The sequence below is a fragment of the Aspergillus oryzae genome, chromosome 3 (assembly GCF_000184455.2).
Source record: "Aspergillus oryzae RIB40 DNA, chromosome 3".
Classification (NCBI taxonomy): Eukaryota; Fungi; Ascomycota; class Eurotiomycetes; order Eurotiales; family Aspergillaceae; genus Aspergillus; species Aspergillus oryzae.
The window spans coordinates 3,116,336-3,138,651 of record NC_036437.1 but is presented as its reverse complement, the minus strand read 5'-3'; the positions used below and the strand labels follow the sequence as shown (position 1 = coordinate 3,138,651).

The 22,316-nt window shown below is 48.0% G+C and overlaps 5 protein-coding genes across 5 annotated transcripts; 1 reads left to right on the top strand and 4 right to left on the bottom strand.

The window, feature by feature from the left end:
• AO090026000727 (flavin adenine dinucleotide pyrophosphatase) lies at positions 1-2,525 on the bottom strand (the record flags this gene model as incomplete). Its single annotated transcript, XM_023235944.1, has 4 exons — positions 1-628; positions 729-895; positions 1,067-1,167; positions 2,522-2,525. 4 exons carry the CDS (start codon positions 2,523-2,525, stop codon positions 1-3), a joined length of 900 nt encoding a protein of 299 aa, XP_023091141.1.
• A 2,603-nt stretch (positions 2,526-5,128) lies between these two features.
• AO090026000728 (uncharacterized protein) lies at positions 5,129-5,794 on the bottom strand (the record flags this gene model as incomplete). The annotated part of the gene is made up of 5 exons (XM_023235943.1): positions 5,129-5,369; positions 5,436-5,458; positions 5,486-5,527; positions 5,611-5,717; positions 5,776-5,794. The coding sequence occupies 5 exons, from the start codon at positions 5,792-5,794 to the stop codon at positions 5,129-5,131; spliced, it is 432 nt and encodes a 143-aa protein (XP_023091142.1).
• Positions 5,795-13,214: 7,420 nt separating this feature from the next.
• Positions 13,215-15,875, bottom strand: AO090026000729 (putative nucleosome remodeling complex ATPase subunit (Snf2h); the record flags this gene model as incomplete). The annotated part of the gene is made up of 7 exons (XM_023235942.1): positions 13,215-13,252; positions 13,301-13,397; positions 13,470-13,733; positions 13,803-14,525; positions 14,578-15,067; positions 15,127-15,675; positions 15,712-15,875. 7 exons carry the CDS (start codon positions 15,873-15,875, stop codon positions 13,215-13,217), a joined length of 2,325 nt encoding a protein of 774 aa, XP_023091143.1.
• Positions 15,876-19,698: 3,823 nt separating this feature from the next.
• Positions 19,699-20,501, top strand: AO090026000730 (RNase P/RNase MRP complex subunit; the record flags this gene model as incomplete). The annotated part of the gene is made up of 2 exons (XM_001822086.3): positions 19,699-20,224; positions 20,290-20,501. 2 exons carry the CDS (start codon positions 19,699-19,701, stop codon positions 20,499-20,501), a joined length of 738 nt encoding a protein of 245 aa, XP_001822138.1.
• An 835-nt stretch (positions 20,502-21,336) lies between these two features.
• AO090026000731 (tRNA splicing endonuclease subunit SEN34) lies at positions 21,337-22,278 on the bottom strand (the record flags this gene model as incomplete). The annotated part of the gene is made up of 1 exon (XM_001822087.3): positions 21,337-22,278. The coding sequence occupies one exon, from the start codon at positions 22,276-22,278 to the stop codon at positions 21,337-21,339; it is 942 nt and encodes a 313-aa protein (XP_001822139.1).
• Positions 22,279-22,316: the final 38 nt, after the last annotated feature.

The window sequence follows — 22,316 nt, the reverse complement described above, 5'->3', positions numbered from 1 at the left end:
TTATTTACCTTCCTCTGCATCAGAAGGGGGGTCAAGCTCATCTTCCTGCGAGACTCTTGTGCCCTGAACATTCTCCTCGACCTCCGAGACCAACGAGTCCATGAAGTCTTTGTCGGTTCCAACCAAAGTGACGGTGTTCCGCTTCTTTCCCCAGCGGGGATAACTACCAACCTTTATACCTCGTGAAGATGTCCGCGTCGCAAGGTCCGTCAGGTAAGGCGCCACGGCACTCTCAGGGAGGGGGGTGCTGAATAAGTACCGATAAATGCCTTTTCCCTCAGGGTCGGTTAACCGAGGAAGCAAAGTAGGCTTCAGATGCTCAAGGAGCTTCTCGAACAGACGAGGAACGCCTGGTAAGATATGCACATTACCGTTGACGATGGCGATTGGCACCCACATATCATCAGCCACAAAGGTAGCCTGCTGCTCCTCCGACAGAGTATCATCGTGGGGAAGTTCAACCATGCGCAGCTTGGCTGTTAGACCGGGCGACGGGGTATCCCAGTCAAATTGCGGTTGCATCGGGTGAGGCTTGGAGAGCTTCTTCATACGGTCAAAAGCGCCTTGGTGTAGTTTCAACTTTAGGCCGAACGCCTTGGCTATGGATTCATACGTAATATCATCGTGGCTTTTTACCGACGTAAGGGGCGTATAGTTAGCTTCCGATATAGCAGGACGGTCTTCGGAACTGTGGAATCTTCCGAGAGAAAAGGATAGGGTATACGGACGTCGGTCCAATGCCTCCGCTGGTCACCACAAAATCGTAGTTGTTACTCATGCGCCTGACAGCCTCAATAATTTCACTTTCGTCATCGGCAATGACTTCTACCCTTTTTAGCTGAATCCCAAGGGAGAAGCAATACTTGGCGAAATATGCGGAATTGGTATCAATTGTCTGAAAGTTCGGACTCCAACCATCAGTCACTCATTCGAGAACAGGGCACATGACCTCGGTGCAGCACATGGCAACAGCGGCAAGGGAGAAAGGGAGAGTCGGGGATAAAAGTGTAGTAGATAGGCTGATGATCAGAGCTGAATGGCCGATTCCATTCAAATCAATACTCACCTTTCCGCCAAGCACCTCGTCACCAATGATCAGACATGCTGCCGTGTGTATCGTTTTCGTGTAGTTATGCACCGCGGATGATGTCATGTTGGAGGCACGAGCTTGAGATATCGATAAGGGCGGCAGAGCGACCGGCGAGGTGGAAGCGTAATTGAGTGATGGTCGAGCGAGGTGGCGGGTCAACTGACTGAGACGACTGAACATGGAGGGAGAGAAGTGTGAAAGGGGGTGTGGAGAGAGAGAGATCAGATGTTGGGGGGAAGTTGAGACACAACCTCAGGCACGTTTCAGGGCGACTAAATGACGGCTTTTGGAGTGGAGTGGGGAAAAACTCCCTTTCCGCCTCATCCCACTTTCCGCCAAAAACGTGGAGCACCACTTAGTTACCGTTGCTCATTTCTCCTTTTGTGTTACTTTTGCGTTGGAATTTCTGATCTAAATTGAGGGAATCAGAAGACTTCACAGTATTTCTGATTCTTCAGAAAACGACCGACTATAATTCACTTTAGTACGGACTAGGCAGTTATAACATGGTGAGATTGCCCCGCATTCACCCTCGTAAACGTTGCGCCCCTGACGATATCTCGGGGGAACAGGCTTCTGAATCTCGGTTATATGCGTTCTCTCCAGAGACGAAGGAGAAATTGCGCAAGTTTCGCTTGGGAACTTCTAGAGCAAATGATCCTCAGGCTATAATATGTAGGGCTCACATGTCCGTCACCAAGATGTTGAGTTGACGATCAACTTGATAGATATCATCGACCAAAAGAACCAAGAAATTCGTCCTGAAGATGGCGAAGTGTACACAAAGATGGAAGATCTGGCCGATGAGCTCCCTGACTCATCGCCCCGTTTTATTCTCCTGAGTTATCCTTTGACTCTGGTGAGTGACCGTCCCTAAAGGCTACTTTCCACTCTTATTGACCGGCCAACGACAGAAATCCGGCCGCCCTTCGGTTCCTTACGTCCTTCTCTACTGGCTCCCAGAGAACTGCAACCCAAACTCGCGAATGATGTACGCTGGTGCGGTCGAATTGATGCGCAACACCGCACAAGTCAATCGTGTGATTGAAGTTGAAGAAGAGGGTGACATTATATCCATTGAATCGAAATTGCAGGGTGAGGATTAAGCCCGAACGTTCATTTTGGAAAGACGGCTTTATTTGGTAAATTAGTTCGTGACATTGGCGCTTCTATTCACGGTCGGCGTTATGCACTTGACATTATTTACTCTTTGATCTATTCGCGACGGATGACGGCGATGTTTGGTTTAGTAAAGCGATGCATATACTTTCACCGAAACCCGGAATACTTCTATGCGGATGAGGATCTATTACCAGGTAATGGACTATGGTTTTCTTGAAATATATCATGACGTTATCAGACTCAAGGTCGTGCTATGTCCCCGACTCCGTGAGGTCGAGCCGACAGAGCACGGTAAGATTCCATCCATACTCATTGATGGTGTATTCACACTTTCAGAACATGCAAGGTTCGCACATTGTGGTTCTCATGTGGTCAATAACAGACAGCAATCTAGCTAGGGCACGGTCGTAACCATCTCGGTATCAAGCTCAAGTTCATTCGGTAAGTCCTAAACCTTATTCAGTGGGTGTACTTTTTTTTCCGGAGCACTTCTGCGGCTCAGAACACCCATGGTAGTCGCAGTGCTATACCCATCGAGGAGCCGGATGACTAGCTTCCATACATACTGATACCCGACATCTGGGGCTCACAGTCCATCCTTTGCCGCTCGACATATCGACTGACCTTGCGGGTATATATCTAAAGCTCGTGTTCTCCGTGACCCTCGGCTTCTGCGAGCATACAAATACAAACCCGAAGGCATTCCAGCTTTTTAATGCAACGGCTTGCATCGAGAATTCTTCAATCATAATCGATATAATAGCGATGTGGTGTGACTGTGACCACGTGTCACTTCTTATTCTGGGTCAACAACACTGCCCACTGTGTATTTTGGTTAATGATGTAAGAATGTCCGATGCTGAGATATATTGCTGGAATATTAAGCATGGGAACGTGAGCACAGTAATTGTCCCCCTGGAGCACGTGTGTCTATGTTCAAAGCTGTGCCGTGGATCCATTTGACATACACTTTCCACATGAACCCCGGTGTAGAGCAGTATATCATAATGAGGAAACAGTCCATTTGGGAATGATGACAACTAGAGATTCTGATAGAGTCAAATATTATTTCCAACCGAGCATGTACCACAATTCATAGATACTCGTAATACTAGTATGGACCTCCATAAGTATATGCAGCGGATAAAACCAGACGAATACCTAATCTGATGGCATGAATGATACACATGGAACCACGATTTAGCAGAAAGCCAAATCCATTACTAGTTCATACGTGCCGCTCCACAGTGGGGACAGCGTACCGGGACTAGGCCCAGGACTGTGTTAGATAAGAGGCCTTAACTCTTGACACCTGGTCGTGCTGCTGCCACCCAGAACTTTCCGGGACAGAAGTTGGAACTTTGCGATTGTTCGGCCACCTTTCATTGTCAGACAGACTGACAATCAATGGATGTGATTGGGAGGGGTGATTCTCCACTCTCTAATGGGTAAGTCATGAAAATACCCCTGTCTGGACCGGTCCCAGTGACCTGGCCAGTGGCCACACTTCTCAGGCACTGACCACCGTGTCGATTGGGGGAATACTCCACCAGTGGAGATGCTGATGATTGCTGAGGATGTGTGGATTGTGGTTACTACCGTTTCTCAATGGCTTCCACGACTCCATAACAGTCTAGACGCACTGAACAACGCATAGAAAGGTTGACTGTTGACCGAGGTACGTACTTGTGGAAGTACTCATGCCATCTCGCCCTGATTCATCAGGCACAATCTATATAGATTAAAATCCAAACGATTAATGATCACTGCAGATAACATCACCCCATTCAATTCCCTGAGAAAACCGGTGGGGAAGTCTCCTGAAAAATCCTTAGGGTAGAAATTTCTCCGACACCCTCGTCAGCCTGCATATTGGTGGGCGGGCGTTGACCTCGGACGGGACACCTGCAGCAGCACACACACACACACCCCCAATATAAATTGGCTAGTAGTACAAGGTATCTTCGATACTGCTTCTAGTACCTGAAAGCTGCACGTTAGTGAGCCACTTAAGTTCTTAACGACCTTCCCGGTAGGGAAACCCGTGCGTGCACTGTCAAGGGGGGGCAAAGGCGCGATTTAGTCCAGTTGAATGAGAACTAAGGCTGGAAACTGGAACATCCGGGTCCCGAATGCAGCCACCGTCCTGCATGATGGTCGGACGCCGTTGAAATGGCGCGCCCCCTTTAGTTAGGTGGGTGAGTAAGTATAGTAAGGTGGTATTTGTCCTTGCGTGGCGAAGGGTTCCTGGGGCACGCTTTTGCATCATCGTGCAGCGAGCTTTGTCCTGTTTCGGTCGCGGATGTGCTCGTGGGCTGTTGAGGGGCTTGTTTGTACGATCGTGGCGGCCGTAGCTTGTGCTCAGCGGAGTTTTTTCTTTTATATTGTTTACGTCGAGGTGCATTGGACATGCATAGAATCTAAGACTCGGTGCACGTAGTATCTAGGGATAAAGTGAGGTGAAATAGGGGAAGGGGTGGAAGTTGTATCCCTTTTGAATTATACTCTGAGCATGGGCGCTGTCAGGTCCCCCGGTTACTAAATAAAGCGTTGATTAGATACTAGGGGTTGATGATCCTTATGCTGGACGATAGTGATCTGAAGACTCTCGCCGGCGGTTCCGGTGGGACTCAAGTCACTACAATTTCCTGTTTGGGGAAGATGAGAAGTATCGTGATGTGCAGTTAGTTGGGCCATTAATAATTTCGTCGCGGTCGGCTGAATAAATCAGAACTAATGCGGGGGGAAAGCCCGACGGCGGCAGACCTGGTCGATTGCCGGTAGTTTTAGTCTACTATTATCGTCAGGGGAGGAATGACTTGGTATGGAGGGAGTAACGTGGTAACTTATGGTCACTTGCAACTTGGTATCCTCACGACGAGGATCTCATTTTGACAGAAATCCCATATGATGTGATCATTTGTTGTTGAGGCAATTGAAGAGACCATTCGTGCTGTCCACCTCGAATTCGAATGTTGCATCCTCCGCGGCTATCTCTATATCCTCCGCGGAGGACGGACGAGAAGCATTCAAGTACGTACAAGTATAAGACGGGGTATTATATGCAGCCATGACCCTTCCCAGTGGGACAATTGCATGATACGAGGGATCATCTTGCTCATGGTCATTACCATACAAAACTTTATTTTCGGTCCGGCTACGATGAACGGCAGCCATGGACTGATTTATCCAGATTCCAACCAAAATCAGTAACTGCACATACTCAGGAAAATAGTGCCGACTCAGCTGTCAATAAAATACTGTATTTCATACACCCGTATTTACAGATATCCAGAACCACGGTCTCGGTCTGCTCTGTATAATGTACAGACGGTGCTAAATTGGCAGAGAGATTAGTAACCACAAGGACCAAAAAGTCCATCAGCTCAGGCCCTCACCAATGTCTCAGGATCGCCAGATCTCATGCCCAGGCAGTCCTTGAATGGGACCTTCAGACTGACTGTCAAACTCTGGGCTCGGGCATTGTTCCCGAGCGGGAACAGCGCTATGATTTAGTACGATGGCTCCGTCGCTTTGGTTCGCCTGCTGTATTCCATACATACTAGTAGACAGGTGGGCCATACCAACGGAACCCCCCCAGCAGCTAGCTACCTGAACAAAAATTCCTTCATACGTACTGCTAGTCTATTACGCGCCAGACTGGCGGAGGAATTAGATCAGCCAACCAATTGAACCGGCAGTCCGGGAAGTGGAAATATTACCCTAGCTTTTGGATTTCTTTTTATTATTATTATTGTTTCTATCTGTTACTGTTGTTTACATTCTTACGGGTCTGTATTTGGGTACTTGTATCCATGTCAGTGTCAACCCCGAACCTTAAGTCTATTGAGTATTCTTCTTTTCTTTTTCTTTTTTGATTCCTTTTGTATTGTGAATCATAAGAATTGAGATGTTTAAGATGGTGCAGAATTTGGTTGATTGTATGTATTGTACGTAATGGTCCAGGTATCTACTAATACAGGACGAGATGGCGCATGTTATTCCGATGTTCAGGAATTATTTGATGGATTTTCATATGATATAACAGTTATCCTGATCATTAATAATATGGTAAGAAATCGTCGGAAATATGAAAAATAGAAAAAATAATAAAATGATTGAAATAAAACAGTGCGACCCATGGGCGATTCCCTTTAGACTCAAGCCCATACGGAGCTGTACCCACCCCCCTCTCGCTCATCCGGTTCCCCCAGAAAGCCTATCCAGCTTCTATTTATCGTTCGGTCCGCCGCTGTTGGTGCGCTGCTATTATTTCTTTTCTTTTCTTTTCTTTTTTTTTTTTTTCTCCCGGTGATTTGGCTACCTGACGTTGGTCGCTTCTTCACATCGACGTATATAGCTCGCCATACCCCATCGAAAGCTAAGGTACTTAACTTGCCGCCACCCTCGACCTCTCCCTCGGATTTGACTGATCCAGTCCACCACTGGATCTGACCGCCACTCGGCCAATCAAGCGAGCCCACTTCCTTGCCATTGCAGACCCTGCGCCTTGGGTTTTGCACCTCACCGTCTCGCTGGGTCTCCCAGTCCTGTGGTTCGGTACTCGTCTGTGTGACCTGCTCCGACTATAAACTTAACCATCAACTTCAACCACCACGACTTCACGGGCGATCACCTTCCCAGCAGGTGCTCAGCTTGGATATCGCTGACGACTGGTCAATTCGTCTCGATTTTTTATTCAGCCGCCTTCATCCTTTTTTTTTTTTTTTTATTCTTTTTTCACTTTCCGCCCTTCACCCCCACAGGTGGGATAACGCCAACTCTGCCGCCCCTGGAGGATATAGAAGAACAGAGCGGTGTGAATCGAACTCAATACAAAAGATCGATTGCAAATACAATTACCGTCGATACGAACAGGAAGGACTATTTGCCGATGTTGTTCCCGGATTTTAACGACACCAAGAATCTGTACCAAATCTAAAACATTACTATATACCTATCGACCCGGAGAAACCCCAAACAAGATGTCCAACCAAGGGGCCCCGAAACAGCCCAATGAGGGGAAGCAAGAGGGCTTCGCGAGGTACCTCCAACGAATGAGAACGGTGTTGAGGAAAAGCTCGTCTTCAAAGTCCGAATCTGCATCCAACTCGCAGGAAACTAGTGGACAAGCTTCGCCGACCAAGTCCGCGCCGTACGACAACCCCCTCTCTTTTCTTCCCCACTATGAGCGCACTAACTTGAGCGCAGTTCGAAAACTACTGCTCCTGCTAAGGCTACTGCTGCCCCTAAAACTACCACCGCTCCAGCGAAGGATACAACCGCCAATTCTGGCCCCGAACCGACCGTGTTCAAGCACTGGGGCGCGATTCAGGAGGAGAAGGCTCGTGCTTTATTCGCCAAGTATGGATTGACGCTGGAACCTGGAGAATGGAGGTCGACTACCGACATCGAAGTTCAACGTGTGGCCAAGCCGATTCGCATGAGGGTTCGTCGCACCTGTCACCGCTGCCAGACTACGTTCGGAATCGACAAGCTCTGCACCAACTGCCAGCATGTTCGTTGCAAGAAGTGCCCCCGCTACCCGCCGCATAAGTCGTCGCATGATCATCAGACCGAGTCCGCCCTCCAGACTATCCTCTCGCAGAAGGGCAAGGAGCCGGCCGGCGCCCCGCGCAAGGTTAAGGAACCCCCGCTTACACTTCCATCGCGTACCGGCGGCCAGGACCTTATACGCAAAGAAGTCAAGCAGAGAGTGCGTCGCACTTGCCACCGTTGCTGTACGACCTTCGCGCCAGACGCCACGGAGTGCGAGAATTGCAAACACACCCGGTGCAAGAAGTGTCCTCGAGAACCGTATGTGACAGTCTTTTCCCACTCAGTTCCGATGGTAGCGACATTTTACTAACTACTTCTAGGGCTAAATTGGACAAGTATCCTGATGGTTATCCAGGAGATGCGGAACCTCCAGCAGAACCCCCAGCACGGACGTGGAAGAAACCGCGTCTGCGCGTGCGATACACCTGTCATAAGTGTTCGACCATGTACCGATCGGGGGAAAAGACATGCGCCAATTGTGGCCAGGAGAAATGCTCAGAAACCATACGAGACCCGTACGTCATGGCATCTAACCCCTTTACCATGGACGTGCGTTATTTACTGACTTCACCCCAGACCCAAGAAACAAAAACCAGAACCAGACCCGGAGGTAGTGAGACGGGTGGAAGAGCGATTGAAAGTTACGCTCAGCGCTGGCTAGGAATGCAATTTGGTGGGGTTACCAGTTTCAAACGGCTGGCGTGGTTCCATGAATTCTCTTTTCACTACAGCAACACTACTAGCGTCCACTCCTTTCCGACTACAATACCATTTGATACAGTGGAGCAGGCTCACCAAGGAACCGCTCCGTGTCAGTCCTCATTCGGAAATACTACTCAAGTCTCGCCCTACCGAATGTTTGCTTATCACAAAACGGTCGGTCTCAGTAGTAGAACTGACAAAAGCTGTGTAACAATCCTCCACCTCCGTAGCGTAAAACCCAAACCAAACGATTGGCACACGCAACAAGCACAGCTGCCAACGATTGTCTGGTCCAAAAAGTGAACCCACCGTTTCGGAACGACAGTTCCGCAATGCTCTAAAATTAACCCCGTGGTCTGGAACAGACGGGGGGGAGGGACACACAGACAGTATTCCTTACATCTACGGACCAACTATTGGCCAAATTAACCCGAGTACAGCCAACGGTGAGCTCTCCCAAGAAGACCAAAAAACCGTTAGACTCCACTGGACCTGTCAACAAAACCCTAAACTTGCTCTAGGGGCGTCCGGAACGAATCCGAGGAAAGACTTACCTATCTAATTGAAGCGATAGAACATAGAACCAGGAAGTGGGGTGGCGCATCATAGCGGTCCCGCGCGGAATAACGGTCGGACATGATCTGGGTCAAAGATCATTTAAATTGAGGGGTTCCAGAGGTTCGACTTAGTACTTTGTTAGTATAGAAGGATTTCATGGGATTTTGTTTGGTATGGCATGATTCAGGCCAGTGGCTTTTTAATTCCGTCGGTGGAACTTGGTCGTACCGGGAAAACTCCGGTGTTACCTTTCGAGCCCTACAGGTGGGTAATTAATAGACGGTGTTATGTATGGTATTGTATGTCATGGTTGTATCAGGTAGTATGTACTGTACTTTAATTAATAATTAATTCTAGGGCATCTGATTATGGTTATGTTGGCTGACAGCATAAACAGGGGTGTTGTGCAGTGCAGTCAGCAGAAAGTAGATATAGATGTATCACCGTTCCAACTCATCACCCATGGACATAAGAAGAAAAGAAAAAAAAAAAGAACAAACAAAGATGAGCAAGATTCCAAATCCCCCTCTGCGCATCCAAATGCCGACCAAATCCCGTCTGGCCCTCCGTCTGATGCACCGAGGAATCCTGTAGCCCAGCCAGATGGGCAAGGATTTCCCACTTTGCATCCCCACACCGGACATGTACGACGCCCACTTCGTCTGGAGTGTCGGGTCCGCTTGGCAACGAGGCACCATGGCACTGACGGACAGGTGCTGGTCTCTGCCTGTCTGCCTGCCACCCACCTGTCACACACCTTCTTTCGGACAGTTCCAGATTGACGGGTTGGCTGATGCTCGGACCCGGGGGTCTATGAGTTCACTAGTTGCATGTATTGTAGGCTAGATAGGCATGATCTGCTGGGGATTGACGGCCTCGGAACATGCGATACAGCACCCCGGATCACGGAACTGCTCCGAATTATAGGTTTTCTTTTTGTTTTTCTTTTTCTGATTTCTCTCATGACTCGTGATTTGGGCTACTAGCTGGGATTCGACGCTTAGACTGACTGACTGACGTGCCAAGGAGCTTTCGAGGGATGATCTCCGTTTTATTCAGTGTTGCCTTAAGAATTGGGATTCCTCGGCCGAGATAGGGAATGTTGCAGACCCGAATAGCGTGTGTTGGGAGGGGCCAGAGGGCTCGGTTGATAAAGACGTTACAGTCGAACTAGACTAGGTTAGTTGTAACCGCTATGGAAGCTTTCATCTGACGAAGGTTGTTAAGCAGGTAATGCTAGCATCCTCTGTCTCCCTGGGCCAGATACCTACTTACCCATTTGCTGTGAAAATAGCTCTCTCTTCCAACCAAAAGTAGGTGACCATAAAGTTTTGTACAAATCGACACACCACAGGAAGCCAATTCCGACATTCCATTTAACATTTCCATAGACACCGAGCATTCGGCGACCATTGACGATCCAAAATTAAGCTTCTCAATAGAGCTTCCCATTCAGCCAGCCATCGCAAGCAAGTTCAGTCCAACTGACATCAGTCCCCATCAGCAAAATGAAGGATCGATCCCCATGCAAAACAGAAAGCAACCCATACTCCGTCTATACTCCGGCGTACGCCGTTCCAGCTAGCGCCGCAACGTGTGTAAACATAGTAGTAAGTAATCACTTTAATTCCAGTGCAATACGCCTAGTGTAACTCCTCCCCCCCGATACCGGTTCTGGAGATCCCCGAGTAGGCTGGAGAGTGCTCGGGCCGCTCCGACTATGGCTCTTTCTGGTGTCGCGGTGGTCGATCGTCCGATTGTGGTGACGACGGTCTGGTCGGGTTGATGGTTCCGGTGGATTGGCGTGGCGGGTTAAGGTTTAACGGTGTTGAGTCTGGGTGATTGGGATTTGGGCTTTATTGTGCGAGTTAGCGGGTTGGAATTATTGATATTGGTGACATCGAGGTTCTGGGATGGTGGCTTGTTTTTGGTTGTTGATCTATGGGGTCGGATCTGCTGTCATGATTTATGAGATTGGTGGTTGGTTGTATTCGGATATTTACAAAAGAAACAGCAAGGGGGAAGAGACTAAAATGATAACATGAAAAAGAAAGAAAAGAAAAGAAAAGTAATTCAGTTCATCGTAACCATTGAGTCGGAAACTTCAGTATTCATGTGTACAGCAGTTCATGGTTGTGTAACGTTCTCTGCGTTTATGCTTATTTAACCCGTATTACGCAGCCGTTATCTTGAACATTGTTACACAATCCATACCACACGTTTGAGATTCACCCAAATCTAGGGCTATAAAGAAGAGTTTATATTCATTTCCTACTATGCTATTTAATTTCGGAGGATATCCGGAGTCTTCTCAATCGGTTGTGGTGATCCTAAGGATCCTAGTAAGGTGGTATTACTATTATAATAACTTGAATTATGTGAGGTTATTGTTCTCGTTCTGTCCAAGTTTCTGACCGTTTTCTTGTACCATGGAACTCCTGATTAGCCCGCTTGGCGGTTCGGTCCGTGACCCGCCGTGGTTTTCTTGGAAAGAAACTGGCTTAAGCGAAGTAATTATTGTATTGTGGTCAGGTATGGTATTACCTGGTATCAAAGGGTAAATTCAGATATGACCAACTCTTAATTCTGTTACCAAAGTTTACCAACGATCTTCTTCTATATGGCTCCATAGACTCCTCTCTTTGTCTACCACGACCGATCAGTACGCGCTCATGGAACATCGCAGCAGGCATGCATCAGGCGAGAAGGCAACCAGACAGCAATATCCAGCGAGTCGGAGTTGCCCGGCCCCGTCAGCAACGCGCGAGCTTCCTGCGAATTATCCATGAATGCTTCCTGCTTTTCCTCCTCGGCGCATGCCGTGTAACATGGATGGAAGAAACCCATGTAAAAATTCTCACATATTCCCAGCAACTGAGTTGGATGCAAGGTCCACTTTCCTGCAAAATGTATTCCAACACGATGCACGAGGCACATACTCTGTCCACCTATCAGCCCAAAAAATGAGGACGCTGTCTGGCTGCCTAGCTTCGAACTCGGACCTATGCAGTTCACCAAGACGAATCAACAACTGGAAATGGCGTTGTATCTCCCCAAGGCTATGGATGCGTGCAGATCCCCACGCAAACAACTCATCTGTTGGGACCGCCTCAATTATTGAGTCTATTAGACCCATCACGTTGCTCATCCCGTATCTTGTCGGACGATTCTGCGCTCACTGGAAGGAATTTCCTGACTGACTCGGTGCAGAAGAACAACAAACAAGGCTCTGTCGAAGGCAACTTTGCACGGCCCCGCTGTGAAGTTCCAGCGCAACGGAAACAAATAGGATCATTCCCGCGGAACACATCCCTAGCTATATACCTATACTCCCTGCCTATATTGATCCACTTTTCGAGGGGGCAATTCATGGCCATCTGTTTGGGAGTGGTGGGGTCCCCGGTGAAATTTTTTTCTCTTCGGTGGTCCGTTTTCTTCATCGAATCCCTGTCGGCTTCTTAGCATGAGACCAAGTCATGCATTGGTGGCTCTCCTAGGGTGTTATGCACTGGGTGCTCTAAAAGGTAAGGTATGAGACGTTTGTACTGTAATACGTTGCTTCCATTCGTACTGACCGTTCTGCTAATAGCTCTTTTGCCGACTGGTGGCGCCGCATACACGTTGTTGCCGTCTATCGTTGCAGTCGTGATGCAGCTCGCTGTTTTTGTGGGTAAGACTTTTCCGTCCGAGTTTTCCACTGGGTTTGCATGCGAATTACCAGTACGGAATGCCACCGGAATTGTTACGGGTATGGGATTGAGAGTGATACCAGAGATACTCGTTGATAATGTAAGATTTCTTACTCGTCTACTTGCTCCCATTTAGGAAGGTACTTAAGCTACTATTCATGAGGAATCCATGGACTTTCTTCACCTGCACTAGTACTCTTTCTCTGTTTCTCCCTTCATATGATCCACATCAATTCCAATAAACAAACTGTTTCTGAGCACATGAAAGTACCGTCACAATCCTTGCTAACCGTTCAGTTTCCTGACATCAATAACATCTCATTTTCTTGGACGGCACAACAGATCCGAAACCAGGGTGCCGCTTTCGCTGCTCATGGCATTGCGCACATTTGATGTAAAAGACGCTTTTCGGAAAATATCCCAAGGCTTCATGTGCAGGGTACTCTCCCACAAAGTCTGTCTGTGCCCAATCCAAGCACTCTTCACAGAATGCTTCAATGCAGGTTGTACAGCAGTATAGAAGCCCTCCTGCCTTGCTACTTGTTTTATCGCATTGCGAACAATAGTGACGGGGACATACAAGTCTCTTTGCGCCACGGCGCAGTTTGCCTACCGGCTGGAGACATTCTTTGTGAAACGCCAATGGACATAAATCGCATTCTTGAGGGTTGAACTTCCTGCATAGGAAGCATGTCTGGAGATATTTTAGCCTTGCAATTTGCTTGACGACCATGGAGATCGCTACTTACGGCTTCGTGTGTCATTTTCTCCTTCGAGTCCCTCTGTAGCAGACTTGAACATTCTCTCTTTTTGGACAAGGTCTCAAGCCGGATACTGTCCTTTCCCACTGAGAAGCCATCGATCATAACAGTCCTCTCCTTTCCAATGCGTCTATCCGCTCGACAGAGATCTTTAGGCAGAGCTTCGTACACAGAAAACGATCTGAATCTTGTGTCGACCTTTTTGCCATCGAAAATATTGGTTTTGACACGCTCCGTGCACGCAAGCCAAGCCTTTTCTTGTTGTACATTGATCGCGGTATTTCTCCCGCTCAACTCCGTAGACTGGTTGCTAGCACATACTTTGAGGATCGTTTTCCAGCCGAACCAGTTCAATTCCGTTGCACTCGATTGGATAGACGTCAGAACTGCTCGACTGTGGACTAGCGCGGATAAGTCCTCCGTATCCATCACATAGGCTAATCCCCGAGAGTCAATCATATTAGCAAAAGCTTTCATATCATGTGCTGCATTTATATCCTCCATAATCTTGGTGGCAACATATGCCTTCTTAACAATTCGACGGCTGATCTGTTCCTCCACAGTGCCTTTTGACTGGAGCTTAAAGATTCTCACGGGGTGTTTCTGTCCAATTCGGTGGACTCTTGCTTCAGCCTGTCGCATGACTTGGGGGTTCCAGTCTTCATCCAAGAAGATAACCGTTGAGGAACTGACCAGATTGAGTCCTTCGCCGCCAGCCCTTATCGAAATTAAGAAGACCATATACCTGGGATCATTCTGGAAGAGGTAAATCGAGAGGTTTCGTCGTGCATTGGATGTGCTCCCGTCTAATCGAACATATCTCACAGGATCGCCGTTCTTCTGGATAGTCAACAAAAGATCCTCACAAAGATTCAAAGCTTGATTGAAGTTCGAAAATATGATTATTTTCCTTCCTCTCTCCAGTACAAAATGCTGAACCATCTTAAGGAGCACGATGTATTTTCCAGAGTTTGTGATAACATGTGCTCCGAGTTCGTAAGGATCCGGAATTGCATCATCCAACAGATACGGATGAATGGAACACTGGATTGCGAATTAGTTAAACCGGCAACCCAGGTGATGCTTTGTGGCTTACCTTGCGCAGCTCCATTAGGATATTGCTCAATATCCTGTACTTTTTCTTTTCGGAGTATTCTGCTGAAGATCGCCTGAATGGCCCCTCAATGGAGCCATCATCCTGCTCACGGATCACATTAGACTGGTTTTCTGTGTCCGTCCGACGTCTATGGTTGAATGGAATGCCGTCGTGTCCGCCGAGAATGGAATTCTCTATGCCGGTAAGTATTCTCAAATACAACGAACGTTGAAACTCTGATAGAGGTACCGATAGCACAATCTCTGTCTTGAGGGGAATAGAAAGCCCTACTTCTGGTGATTCCTTAACCCTTCGTAGCATAATCAGACCAAGGAACTTTTGGACCTGCTCAAAGAATTCGGGGTTGAACTTCCCGTCAGCCAGCGAAAACGCCTCTTCGAAAGGCTCCGCGGTAGATGGAATGAAGACATGAGGGTAAAGCCAATGAAATATCGACCACAATTTCCTGAGATCATTCTGCACCGGTGTCCTTGATTGCCAGCAATGTTAGTCCTTTGAGCAAACGGCACCTGCAAGATGTATTCTTACCCTGTGAGGACGAGCCTGTATTCGGCACTGATCTTATGTATTGCCTGTGCTCTCTGGGATTGGTTATTCTTGATGCGATGGCCCTCGTCAAGAACAACATATTGCCATACGAACTTTCGGAACCATTTGATATCTGAGGTCAGAGTTTCATAAGAGGTTATAACAATATCCACCGCAGATTTCGAACTCCTACGGTTTTTACCTCTGACAGTACTCAAAAGCTTCATGACTGCCTCCTTTTTGCTTGGTGTTCCGTGAAACTTGATCGACGTGAGCTCCGGTGTCCACTTGATTGTCTCCGAAAGCCAAGTCTCCATTACACTGAACGGACAGACGATCAAGAACGGACCGGGCTCATCAACTCGCACAGTGTTATCGTGCTTTTTTATGTGCTGGAAGAGTGCAAGCGTCTGGATGGTTTTTCCCAGACCCATCTCGTCTGCAAGGATTCCACCAATCCCGTTGTCTCGGAGATACAACAGAAACGACAGCCCTCGAAGCTGGTATGGTTTCAGCTGAGATTGAAGCCTAGGTTGCATTGTCAGTTCTCTGTTGAAGCTGGAGAATATACAGACACAGGCTTACCCTGTAGGCTGCGGATCCAGCGATTTGTGTGGTCGCACACTCGCAAATGGCGTCTCCTTGTTTTGATAGAATCGCTCCTTGTCACCCAGAAGTGGAAGCACGACGTCCTTCATGGCAGTGAAGAAATTGTTGCTCTTGCTTTCGATATCTTGCATAATATCCATGGCGGACTTGGCCACGCAGGGACTGGGGGAGTTGTTGCCCCTGAAAGGAAGCCCCAAACGAGGACCCTGCACATAGCCTTCACGCGATACACTTGAGCATGGCCTGATGCCTAATGTGTCGTCAGTTCAGAGTGTACATGAGTTGAAAGGGCTAGGTCAGCTGTTACCATCTTTCTGGACTGGGCTTTCCGGTTCATGGAACGGCGATCGCGGCGTCAATGGGCTGGGTGTCATGGAAGAGAGACTGCTCAGAGGACTACTCCACGGAGTAAGAGGTGAGCTGGAGCCATCGGACAGAGTCCCTTTAAGCTTCTGGTCATCCATGCTGGATTGAGACTCATCTGAGTTGGAGTTGAAAGTCAAGCTGGTCTTCCAGGAACACGTCGGCCAGTGGGTAAAGGAACTCCATGAGACTGAAGGTAAAGATAGCCAAGTAGGCCCAACACTTGAAGACACCATGTTTGAGCAGTGGTCCTTTTGGTGAGATGATGCTGAAACAAGTCTGTAACTGCTGTTCTTTTGTTGGAGCTGCCGTTGGGGAATGTTGAGATGCCATTTTGACTAGAGAAGTAGAATATATATCGATATACTATGCCCTTGGTGTTAATACACACATGAGACAGTCAATGTTGTGTTGGGCCAGGAGTGAGTATAGGTGAAGATCTGTGAATGGTTCCTAGCTTCAGGATATCGTACTTGTCGGGGACACTAACAACACAGAAATACAATGTGTTATGTGACCTGAAGATCGCTGATCTATATCTACCTGAAAGTCTATATTGGAGGTGAGGTGTTTAAGGCACGACCTTGACGCCATATGGTTGATTTGGTCGAGTGGGAATTGATAGTCTAGATGATTTTATCTTTGGGGTCAACAGATGATTAAAAATGGAGAGCAAGAAGATTAAAAAGAGAATGCTCACCATTACACTCAATCACAGTGACTACTGTATATTATAGTGATAAACATGCCAATCCTGTGAAGTTATGAAGCCCAAAGAGTTGCCCACAATGTCCCCTAATTAACATATCATTCACAAGATAGTGTTGAAGCTGAGAGTAGGTGATTCACTACAAATTCTCAATCATGAGACGTAGTAACAGCCCTAACAGTCCTTCACTTTGATGCAACACGAGCTAGGTCAATACTTCTGACCCGACCTCTGAAGTAAAGCTACCAAGCATCAAAAGTGAGTATAACTGACTATGGCTGATATACAGAGGAAGTGATGCAAGTCAGCACAAGTAATAAGTTGACACTGGGATCCATTGCTCCTCTTATAGAGAAACTGACAGGACAAGACCTACCCCATGACATATAAAGCACCTATAATCTATGCTGTCCCACTATCACACATCTATATGTTGTACAAGCCTGATACAATCAATAATGATGTAATAATTGACTCTGGAAAGTTGGCTATAAAACTCACCATACAAGTCCAGATAACCCTGCCAAACTCCACTCCCAGGGCATTAATCTTCATTTATATCGACCAGCCATACCTATGGTCAAATCACACGCAACGCCACAGATATATATTTGAATCAAATTTCTCTTTTGAAGAGGAAAGGGTGGTTTATGAGGAAGAATATCCCAATATGCCAATCTGACTGTTCCGGATTGGAATAATGCACAAGCTTCGAATATAAATATAGAGGTCTCGGCAATATATGTTCTCCCAATATTTACTAGTATTCCACCTTCAGAAAAAGCACATCGCCAACTCCAAATCAAACAACTACATACATAAACAAAAGAAGAAGGAGAAGAAAAAAAAAATCAAACTCGAATCCTCCGACTCACCATCTCCGTTCCAGCAGACTTCTCATAATCCACCGTCCCCAACTTTCCCCTTCTCCCCAGCGCCCTTCTCAAAACCCACTCCTTACTACTAACCCCTTCATCATCCTCCCCCTCTACCACAGGAATACAATCCGACTCCAACCTCCTCAGCACAACCTCATCCCCCGGCCTCGCAAAATAAACCAGACTATACCTCGTGCAGGTCCCCTGCTCCCCAGGCGGCGCCACAACCCGATGAATATTCGACCTCAACAACCCATTCGTAAACTTCACCAACGCATCCCCCAGATTCACAATCGCATGGCCCGGCAACGGCCTCACATACGTCCATTCTGCGTCTTCGCCCGCAGGGAGAACCTGCAACCCGCCCACTCGGTTGAAAAGGATGGTTACGCTGCCGAAGTCGGTGTGTTCGCCCATTGATGCTGTGTGGGGGTCTCTGGGTGGTTGCGGGGGGGATCTGATGAAGCGGATTTGGTCGCTGCTCTGGGTGTGCAGGTTGTGGAGGTTTGGGAGGGTGGAATCGGGGAGATGGAGGGTTTTGTTTAGGTGGGTTAGGAGGAGGGTCGTTATGGAGTGGGAGGTTTTGGTGAAGGTTTGGAGGTTGGTATGGGTTTTGGGGTTGGTGAGGATTGCTGGGGATGGGTGAGGGGTTGGTGTGAGGTTTAGGATTGTGTCTTTGGAGACCTTTTTATTGTCGTGTTTGTTAGTATTTGTATACGTTATGTTTATGTGTATGTATGTGGATCTTGGTGATGGGTAGGTTATATGGGTAGTGGGGAATTACATTGTAAAATTCATTCCTGTCCAGATTCCCCTCTTTATCAGCAATCATTGCCCCCTGTGCTTTATACCCATGGTAGGAGTTTTGGGCACTGAAATCGTATTTCTGTTTCTCGGCCAGCGGGAGCTGGAATAGCTCTGTGCCTGTTTGGAATAGTTTATCTGCCGTGGCGAGGAGGGTATCTCCTATCTCTGTGCCTTGCAGGTCCAAATAGAAGAACCCGATATCACAACAAGCTCGCATGAGTCGGTCTATCTCTAGCTCGTCATAGGCGAGGAGCTTGGACAGGGAGAGTCGGGTTAGAGGCGCTGTTGGGATGTTGTCTGGGAATGGGGGGAGGCCGGGGAAATTCTCTTGGGTTGTCATTTTGGTGGGGTGTTTGCTTTTGTATATTATGTGTTTGAGATCGATTGCTGAAGGTGAGCTGTGTTGCACTCTGTAAGTGTTGGCTATGTGGTCTTGATATAGATGTAGCCCTAATGCGGGGGAGGAGGAGAGCCGAGGATTTGGGGATTTTGGAGGTTTGGTTCCTAGCCGATGGGTTTACGAGGTTACATTGGGGTCGTATATTTGGGTTTGGGTTTGGAGACTTTGTCTTGGAGATGGTGGGTTTGTGGATTGGTGTTGTATTGGTGGGTATTCCCTAGATGTCTAGGATATATATCTATATCAAGTTGTAGTTGTGGTTATATCAAGAGTCAGGAGCAGTGAGAGAATCTGATATACTAATTGTACGTATGACAAATAATGATTTCGAGTTAAATTTCATACTCTTGGACTTTGAGACCACATGTATTCTAATTTGGAGTGTACGTTATAGATTGCGTCTAGACTGTACTGTGCTTTATATATGCTGTCTCCTTGATTAGAGCCATCTATATTCCTTGGTGTCTTTAGGAGGGAGATTCCATTAATTAACCCCGAACGAACCAGTATATGAACCATTCGCAAGATCAGTCTACATCATACACAAATAGAAAGCCCATGGACTACGATACTTCAAGTGATATACCAAGTAGACTGTAACTGCTGGAGTACTCCACCAACGTCCTAAAAAGGCAACCCCGTGATAAAGCTTATCAGCTCACAAAAAGTTCCGATAACAGAACAATTTCTCTCCAACCACGCAACCACCACATCATACCTCATCTCACCTCACCTCCCTCAACACCACCCAATCCCAAGAAACCCAAAGGCGAAAAGTAAAGGAAAAAGGGAGGAGAAAGGACAAAATGACCGCCCCAAAACCGCATATCGCCCAAACGCTCCTCTCCCGCGCACACTCCCCCGACACAGCATCCCAACTCTTCAAAGAACGCATAAAACAGAAACCCCTCTACCTACGCCCAACATCACCCACACCCGAAGACAACCGCGACCGACGCCGTCGCCACCGTCTCCAGAAGAAAGCCTACTTCCTCCGCAAACAGAAGCCGCGGCCCTTGTCTGCGCGCGAGAAGCGCGTCTCTGGGATCTACGACCTGCCGAAGGAGGAGTGCAAGCATGCGATTTTCAAGGGGCTGCATGCCATGTGGGTGGAGTATATGCGGGACGTGTTGGATATTGGGGGGCGCAAGGCGGAGGAGGTTAATGTGACGGCTTTGTCGCATGGGAGTAAACTGGTTAGTGCTGATTTCCATGGGGCGGAGGTGGAGGTTGTTAGGAGTCGGTGTGCGGGGAGGGTTGGGGTTAGGGGGATTGTGGTTCGGGATACGAAGTTTACTTTTGTGGTTGTTACTGAAGGGGATGAGGTTAAGAGTGAGTTCTTCCCTTTTTTATATTTGTGTATGGGTTTGTGGGATTGACTCTGGTGTTTGTGATAGCTTTGCCGAAGGAGCAGACGATTTTTCGATTTCGGGTGCCGCTATCTACGCCTCGTCAGGATGAGATGGATGTGACGGAGGACGCGGGTGCAAATGCCGGCTCCAGTGCTAGGAAGGAGCTTACTTTCGAGCTTCATGGGAGTCAGTTCCTGAATCGGCCGGTTGATCGTGCAAACAAGAAGTTCAAGTGGCGCAATGTGGACTATCTTTGATTGATGGTGCGGTACTATCGCCTACACTTTTTATAATGTTAACGACACTCTTTGAAGGATTGGCCGACCGAGAAGACTGCTTATTTGGCAGCACGCGGATGCCGAGGGAATGAAGCGCAAGACGCGAAAGAACACTGACGCCGAGTCGATATGAGAGAGGATTCCTGGCATAGCCTGCGCATTGCCCTCAAACATGGACCAAGCCTCCGGCCTCCTTCATGCCGTCCATTGGCATCAACACTACTCCAGAGCAATGTCCAAAGTAAGGAAGCTGCGCCTCGAAGGCCGCAGCTCTACTTTCTGTGCCTTATATTGAGCTTGTCTCTTACATATGCTACAGGATTAAGCTATGGTCGGGTGATTCCCACTATGTGAACGCAGATGCTACTCAGGTGATCCAATGGGTATCATTCGAGCTAGAAAAATTGTTTCTCAAGTTCATAGAAAATGATAGAACTTCGATGTGATAGTTGAGTCTCTTATGGTAACCATAGATGAGACTTGACATTCGACTTGATAATAAGTCGCATTGTCAAAGGGCTGTGCCATGGGTCAAATGGCTAGACCGAGCTGCTAGCATATCCACTAACCTCAGCATGCACAGGTATGCTTGGATTTGTCGCCCGTATGGATGTCGGTGAGCACCAACAGTAATCGTAGGCTATGTAGACCAAGCATCAACAGCGGCGTTTCCGTTAGTGGGCATATTCCACCCAGGAAGCGTCGAGGGTTGCGGCACACGTTACATACAGCGTATCCGCTGAACGAATGTCCGCATCGCCAGCGTGCGGCATAAGACTGGTCCGTCAAAGTCTGATAATATGGGCTAATGGTCTCACATTCCTGCCCATTCGATGCTGAAAGTCCTCACACTCTCTTCATCGGCAGTATTATCCTTCTTTTCAGCACCTCCAATCATGAACCCCTTCTTCACGCCAGTACCCAATCGACCTCCAGCGATAATGTCCATCAAGTCGAGCTCTTCGTCCCACTCGGCAGAGACAACCAAGAAATGAGAGTGGAATCGCAAGGGATCCCCCGGGTAGGCAAGGTACTGGCAGCCAAATCGAAGACCCGGGGACAGGAAGTAACCCTCGGCATGAAGATGAGCGAACAAAGGATAAGACGAAGGGACCTGAGGCATCGGCAGCAGCTGCTCAGAAGAGGGCTCAGCTGGGAGAGGCGGACGGGCCGTTGCGGGCGTGATGCCCATGGCATTCTCGGGGGCGACAGTCGTGGAGGTACGTCGAGAAGTGGTTTGACTATGGCTTGACGGTTGGCTGTCTGCGAAGAGGTCCACCAATGGGTCATCCTTAGGCGCATCAGCGACAGCAGGTGCTTGTTCAGGATCCTCAGAGGATTTCTTTGATTTGGCAGCTTTGGCTTTCTTTTCTTCTAGTTTTTTTAATGTTTTCTCTCTCTGTTGCTCCTTCCGGCTGGCTTGCAGCCGCATAGCTTGAAGGCCTTGGGATTCTAGCTCACGGAGATACTTCTTGCGATCTTCCTCCATGAGGGCTTTCATGCCTTGGTTCTGAACTTTTACCTCGTCTACAATGCAAGCTACACCTTTCTCCACCAGCAGCCTCGCCTCCTCCGGCATCAGCTCCAGCGGCAATCCCAGAAAGACATTTTGTTGTGGGATTTGCGGCAGAGTGCCAATCAGGACACCACAGATGTGATGCTCCCGTCTCAAATACGTGACGGCATCAATAGAGAAAAGATAGTAGTTACCCGCGATATACGAGATCGGGATGGGAAGGGTGGGCTCCGTAGTCATTTTGTTTATGTGAGATGATCTTCAAGTTTATCAATTGC